Source organism: Berghia stephanieae, chromosome 1 (assembly GCF_034508935.2).
Source record: "Berghia stephanieae isolate SIO BIC M18660-M18661 chromosome 1, UCSD_Bste_1.3, whole genome shotgun sequence".
NCBI lineage: Eukaryota > Metazoa > Mollusca > Gastropoda > Nudibranchia > Aeolidiidae > Berghia > Berghia stephanieae.
The window spans coordinates 107,548,691-107,556,190 of NC_088360.1; the positions used below are offsets into that span (position 1 = coordinate 107,548,691).

A 7,500-nucleotide genomic window follows, 5' to 3' on the forward strand; every position below is an offset into this window, starting at 1 on the left:
ACCACTACTACTGCTACAACCACCACCACATCATCACTACCACTACTACTACAACCACCACTGCCACATCATCATCACTACCATTTGTACTACAACCACCATCACCACCACATCAACATCACTACCACCACTACTACAACCACCACCACGTCATTATCATCACGACCAAAACTATTACAACCACTATACCTCCACCACATCATCATCACTACCACTACTACTTCAACCACCACCACCACCACCATATCATCATCACTACCACTAACAACAACCACTATCACATCTTCATCATCACTACCACTATTACTACAACCACCAACACCACATCATCCTCACTACCACCAGTACTACAATCTCTACCATTAGGTTTTGGCACTTTACTTCATTTGAAATAAGGAAACTTTGGGATTGTATTTGGCAATGTGTTTATGTATCATAAAATAATTCTAATCAGTTATCTATTAAGAACTATACAATATGTAAACACAATACCATTCCAATTCCTTTTTCTTGTGTGCGGAAATTCCTCTTTCGGCATTGAAATTCCTACGAGTGGTGTCTGAAACTCCTGTGAGCCATATTTAAAGTTGGCGTTTCTGCCTATCTCTTTGTCTTTCTTTTTTTCCCCACCACCTTCTCCCCCCCCCCTCTCTCTCTCTCTCTCTCTCTCTCTCTCTCTCTAGCTCTCTCTCGCTCTCTCTCTCTCTCTCTCTCTCGCTCTCTCTCTCTCTCTCTCTCTCTCTCTCTCTCTCTCTCTCTCTCTCTCTGCGTATGTGTGTATGTGTGTGTGTGTGTGTTTGTGTGTGTGTACTTTTATTACTCTCTAATTAATCAATCACACCATAATTTAGCTTGACCTTGCACGTTCCAATGGCATCATTATCATTATCAACTCTATCCATTAACCATAACCATTACCACCACTAATTACAACACATTCATTTATTCGAGTTGATTACGATCACTGATAAAGCTCTAGAAAATATCGTTTTAAATTGTTTGACTTCTATATTTTGGCGTGTACCTTTTGCACATTATTTATCTTTATTCGTCGGATATTTCTGCCTTAAGCCTGTCTTCCGAATGTACATATTTGACCCATCGTCTCAAAACGGTATTATGTCGGAACGAACCAGATGCTTAAAAGCCGAATTAAATGTTAAATTGGACAAAAATATAAATTGTTACCTAAAATAATATGGTATCAATTCTTCTCAATAAATCATATAAACTCAACACAAGTCTAATATTTCTGGCTACAAATTCAATTTTCAACATCTTAACCAACCCGACTTAATACCGTTTTGAGGTGAAGGGTCACATATTTGCAGGTCTGATTGTCCAAATTGTTATGGCCTCATTTTTGTCATGGATGATAATATACTCTCAAAGCGTCAAATAATATAATATATATAATTTGATGCATTATGACATTGAAATCACTTTGTTTGAAAAGACTCTCAAATCACTATACATAGATAGCGACCAGATTCTTAAGACATGTTCTTTGTGTAAAGGACAGCATGTTTCTGACCCGTGATGATCTATCAAGTTTACCGTTTGTTAAAAAAAAACAACAAAAAATTATCTACAAACACATGCCTTTTTAGGCCCTTTTGGTTTGCGACATAACATTGACATATTATTATTCGATTGCGTCCTTCATTAAAACCAAATATGTAGGGAGACCATCAACATCAATAGTAACAACCCTGAACCAGGATCTCTCTACATAATATCAGAAATTTCTAGATTCAAATGAGGCCGGATTAATCCCTGAAAAAGTAAGAAAAACTGCAGTGCACTCCGTACTAAAGTCACAACAAGATCTTGACAGCCTCAAAACTCTGGCCCAGGACCGTGACCAATGGAAACAATTAACAACATGGATGGAGAGAGCAGCTATACTCATCGAGATTTTTAAAAATCTGTGACTGAATCACACACTTCTCAGCAAGCGTCATTCAGACTGCGAGGCTCACTACTAACATACCTTAGAATAGGATTCAATAGTCTGGTGTCACGTCGCCCAGCAACGAGCAGCTTGGTTCTAAACAAAGAAATTCGGTACCTTCTATTCTCCATGCTAGGTAGACCATTTTCACTTGTCATGTCATGTGATCAGAATGTATAAAAGTCAAATCATGATCAGATTTATGTTTTTTTTTTCCCTCTGGACACACTTTTATGCTAGTTGGAGAAGTATTTCATCATGGCATCGGCCTTTTTTCCGATAGTTTAGAGCCAGTTGCTAAGTTACTATGCGCCATTACGAGGGAAGTGACGTCACGACTGTTGAAGGCTATTGAAACCAAACCTATATTTTCATGATAATGTTTCAGGCTGCCATTAATAAAATGCTCTGATAGGCAAGTTATCGAGGTCAAGATTGTGTCGAAAATGGAGACTTGTCTTGTCCATAGTATTGTCCATTACGACAACTAAAACCATCCCAATATTGCGACCGCTTTTCAGACCTGCAAAATATAGCGTCAAGAAGTGAAGTGAGTAGGAAAGTTCCAGAAGACAATAGAGAATAAAAATTTCGCGGTGGGGATGGGGGTTCGAACCCGCAACCTTACTGGTACGACAACTCCGCCTGTCGTGGATAGCTCATACGGCAGAGTCACGCTCTCCCCGGCCAGGCGGAGTTGTCGTACCAGTATGGTCGCGGGTTCGAACCCCCATCGCCGCCGCGAAATTTTTATTCTCTATTGTCTTCTGGCACATTCCCAATCACTTCATTTCTTGTTGTTATCAACACAAGTGCCTGCTCCACTCACTTTTCTGAATAAAAAAATAGCTTGTAGATGATGTGTTGACTTTCAAAACCTGCCATGTTGCATTTTCATCATCCAGAGAACACCAATTTTTGTCATTTATTTATTGACTTAAAGAGGAAAATACTAGTCTTGTGTGGTGTCGTACTCTGGATAAACCCATATTTAAAAATTTGGCCAGAAAACTCGTCCTTGAAATATCGATCGATTTAAATGGCCCTCATCGTGGCACAAAAAAAAACTCTCAAACCTGGGACTTTGCGAAGTCCCAGGTTTGAGAGTTTTTGCCAAGATGAGGGTCATTTGAATCGATCGATATTTGAGGGACGAGTCTTCTGGCCAATTTTTAAAATATGGGTCTTTTTACCAGTGCACGGCACAATACTCTGAGTGTTTTTTTTTTAAATTCAAATTTTCTCTGGCGATTTCTGGAGTCCAATAAACTGCTTGAGATTGTTGACTCTAAATTCTATCTTATTTAGTATGATATAGCGGGTTTCGAAAATCACCTCTTCTCAGATACTAATTATATCAAATGTTTGCACTTAATCCTAAAATCCCACTAACTTACATTACTTTCATGTCCTATGAATGCACACGCACACTTTCATGGAATGAGCACTTGGGAGGTGGCTTGTATTCATAATAACTGGTAAGACATTCATATTCATATTCACATTCATATTCAACTAACTTTCAGCAATATTATCCATATTTTTTTTCTTCTGTTTTTTTTTTACCTAATAATTTATGACCCATCGCTGAAAGCGGTATAATGTTTTGGTGAACGTTATTATTTGGGGACTAATTAATGATTAATTTCTAGTCCTTCAGAGCCATGTCGTATTAGGCCCAGCCATGGAGCTGGGGTTTTTTCAACGGTTTCTCTAGCGTGAAACGGACGATAGTAATTGCTTGCTATCCTTTGGATATGACGCAAAGTACTTTGCCCGAGATCTAACAGACCCAACTACCTGATCGCTGCTGGATGAACAGGGTGGTCCGAAAAAAATGTCGACTGCATCCGGAATCTATCTCAGTTGTTTTTGTTATTTTTGTGTGTGTTTTTTTTTTTGTTCTTTTTGTTTTATGTTTTTTAAAAAAATATTTTGTTTGTTCCTTCGTTTGTTTGTTTGTTTTTTGTTTTTGTTTGTTTTTTGTTTGTTTTTTTTTTTTTTGGGGGGGGGGTCTTTTTTTTTTTTTTTTTTTTTTTTTTTTTTTTGGTTATTTTGAGGTTGGTTTTTTTTTCAAGAGAGAGAATTGAGTGCTCTACCAGCTGATCTATCGAGATCTCTATATGTCGGACAACGACCTGATTTTACATTGACTAGAAATAGAAAATGTTTAGTTTTTAACGTCTTAAGAAAAAAAAATGTTATTTCTCGTGTAACTTAACCATTGTCCAATAATGCCAAAAACTGATTTAAATAAAACACGTATTCAAAGACTTTGGCCAGAAATTCGTCCTTCAAATATCGATCGATTAAAATGACCCTCATCTTCACAAAAATACTCATGCCTGGGATTTTGCAAAGTCAGTCTGGGAGGAGGGGAGGGGGGCATTTCAATCGATAAGTTTTTGAAGGACAAGTTTTCTGTCCAAAATTATAAATACGTGATTTTTTTGAGTACGGTAGAATATTTTTGGTCTTTAATGTCAGCACTACTAAGTTACTATGCGTCATGTCGAGGGAAGTGACGTCACGACTGTTGAAACCTATTACAATAGTACCCAACCACAGTAATCACACAGGCGTTCTAATTCTGACCCATTCTCTTCCAGAAAATGTAGAATTGGAGCCATTAATCGAAGCGCCTTCCACAGAAATCCTATTGGACTCGGAACCTGTGTACACAAATACTGATGACGTCATAGAACCAGTCAAGGTGGAGGACTTGTGGGATTACATCCGGACAGCCAAGCAAGGTGACCTTGACGGAATGAAAAAAGAGTTTAAGGTGGGTCATCCTTTATATATATATATATATATATATATATATATATATATATATATATATATATATATATATACGTCGTTTTCAATGAATCATACACTATTCAAATTATTCATTCCACTCTCTTTATTTCGCTCATTAAAATTCTTCACATATCTATAAATTATATCATTAAAAACGAAGCGCCATCACAGTTATAAATAACAGATAAAAAGATTGGGCAGCGGGATGGGAATAAAAACAAATAAGACTGGACTACATTCAGAGGCGTAGATATATTTTATTCTTAAAGGAAATAATAGGCTAATCAAAACGGTGCCCTACGGTTACAGATAACTCACTCAACCCTCACACCGATTATATCCGTAGTTTACCCGGGATACTTTTACCCCATGCCTATTTATTACATTTTTCTGAGACAAATTATAGGCGTAGTATCAAAGCTAATGTTTTTTTGTTTTTACATGTTAATGAACTATCTATGTACATGCTCAGTTTAAATACATTTTTTGAGTGAATTAACCCTCTCCTTACCAGCCATTTTCAGGATTTTCCCCAAAACTTCACACCCAACTAACAAAAAATAGATTTTTTATCACTCAAACACAAAAGCAGTAAGTTCTTGCGATACATTATTTCTTTAGCATAACATGCTCTACAACACACTGTTCATTTTCTCTAAATTTTATGATGTACAAGAGAAATTTGAATAAGAACAATGTTGGTTGTATCGTAACGAATGTGACGATTTTCTTGTAGTTGGTACGGAGAGGGTTAATAGCCACTGATAATCAATTCAAACAAGGAGTAGAAAAACTTGTTCAATCGTTCACAAAAATAGCAAAATGTAAATGTCACTGCTCCAGTCCAAGCTCGAAGAAATAAATAACAATGTGGATTTGAATGTAAGCTTCAATTCAATTACAAAAACAGATCAAATGGACGTTTCGGGTTTCCCCTTTATCAACAAAATAGGATGAACGAAACACTACAGATGAATGCGATAATGTGGGGTTTTTTTTAATTGAGCTTTTAGATAGCGCAATATCCACTAAATGTGCTCAAAGCGCTTTACAAGGGGCCCCTGGTCAACAGCAACATTTAACATGTAGGACTGGACATGACGCCTGTTAAGCGACATTACATTTTTTCGGACAAAGCCAACGCTGTTAACTGCCAAGTACTCATTTTACATCTGAGTACGATGAGAGTATGTGAGTAAAGAGTATTTTCCAAGGACTCAACAATGCGCCGAGCCCAGGACCTTCGGATCCGAAAGCGAATGTCATACCACTAGCCACATAGCCGCACAACCCTTGGTTTTGTTTATTCATCTTAACAACGCCACAACCACATTATCACATTCATCTGTAGTGTTTCATTCATCCTGTTTTGTTGATAAAGGGGAAACCCGAAACGTCCATTTGATCTGTTTTTGTAATTAAATTGAAGCTTACATTCAATTTCACATTGTTATTTATCACAAAAAATAGCAGAATATTAAGTCATAGACCAGCACCCCCTTTGATGAAGGCGATTGATTGGCCATTGTAGTTTTGTACTCGTTCCGAAATAGTTGAATTCTATGTTATTGGCACTATTCTTCATTGTTATCTTTCTATTATTCTCATTATCATTATGATTAGTATTATCGTCATCTGCATTATCACCAACGTCATCATCGTTGTCATCATCATCATCATCATCATCATCATCATCATCAACTTCATTGTCATCATCATTATTACTATTATTATTTTTTTAAATTATTATTATCATTATTATTATTATTATTATTGTTATTATGGTTATCATTATTATTATTATTATTATTATTATTATTATTATTATTATTATTATTGTTATTGATATCAACATCATCATCATCATCATCATCATCATTATAACCATCATCGTTTTCCGTATTCGATATTCAAGATTCTTTTCAATATTTTTACCATCAACTCTATAATCTCATCATCACAGCTACTGCCTGCCGGAATCACAGCCACGTGTGAAATTGCCCATAAAAATGAAAATAAAATGAAAAACAGATACGGCAACATCATAGCATGTAAGTGACTCACTCATCCAGTACCTAACACTGGAATAAAAGGGGTTTTCACACCATCCATTCATATTTTAAGTGCCTCCTAACGCCATTCACTGTGCTATATAATACATCGATTTAACGAATACAATGCTGCCGTTGTTTGTAAAAACACAGAATATGCAATGTTAACCAAATAGCACATACTGTGTTCTTTTAAAAAACGGCAGAATAGTGACGTAATGTTTAAAAAGAAAAAGACCCAAATTAACACGTATTTAAAAATTTGGCCAGTAAACTCGTCCTTCAAATATCGATCGATTAAAATGGCCCTCATCTCGGCAAAAACTCTTAAACCTGGGACTTCCGCGGAAATTCCATGTTTAAGAGGGTTTTTTGTTTTTTTTTTTGCCAAGATGAGGGTCATTTTAATCGATCGATATTTGAAGGACGAGTTTTTTTGGCCAACTCTGTAAATAAGTGTTTTATTGAGGGCGTGGCAGAATACTTAGACCTTGTGATGATTCAGATTTAACGAGATTAATTATGGGTTTGTTTTTTTATCTGTTTCTCATCATTGATGAGATTTTCTACACATTCTTTGTTCGGGTTATAACATTTCATTGCACTATACACATGGTTCATTATATAGCCCCCCTCAAATTATCTCTCTCTCTCTCTCTCTCTCTCTCTCTCTCTCTGTGTGTGTGTGTG

The 7,500-nt window shown here is 36.3% G+C and overlaps 1 protein-coding gene across 3 annotated transcripts in view; it reads left to right on the top strand.

Annotated features, from left to right (window-relative positions):
- Nucleotides 1-7,500, top strand: part of LOC144962681 (receptor-type tyrosine-protein phosphatase T-like) — a 405,447-nt gene that overhangs the window by 340,856 nt on the left and 57,091 nt on the right. For all 3 annotated transcript variants that reach the window (XM_078895816.1, XM_078895818.1, XM_078895819.1), the window contains 2 exons: nt 4,564-4,739; nt 6,723-6,810. In XM_078895816.1, the coding sequence (XP_078751942.1) occupies nt 4,564-4,739; nt 6,723-6,810 (264 nt within the window). The remainder of the gene's footprint in view (nt 1-4,563; nt 4,740-6,722; nt 6,811-7,500) is intronic.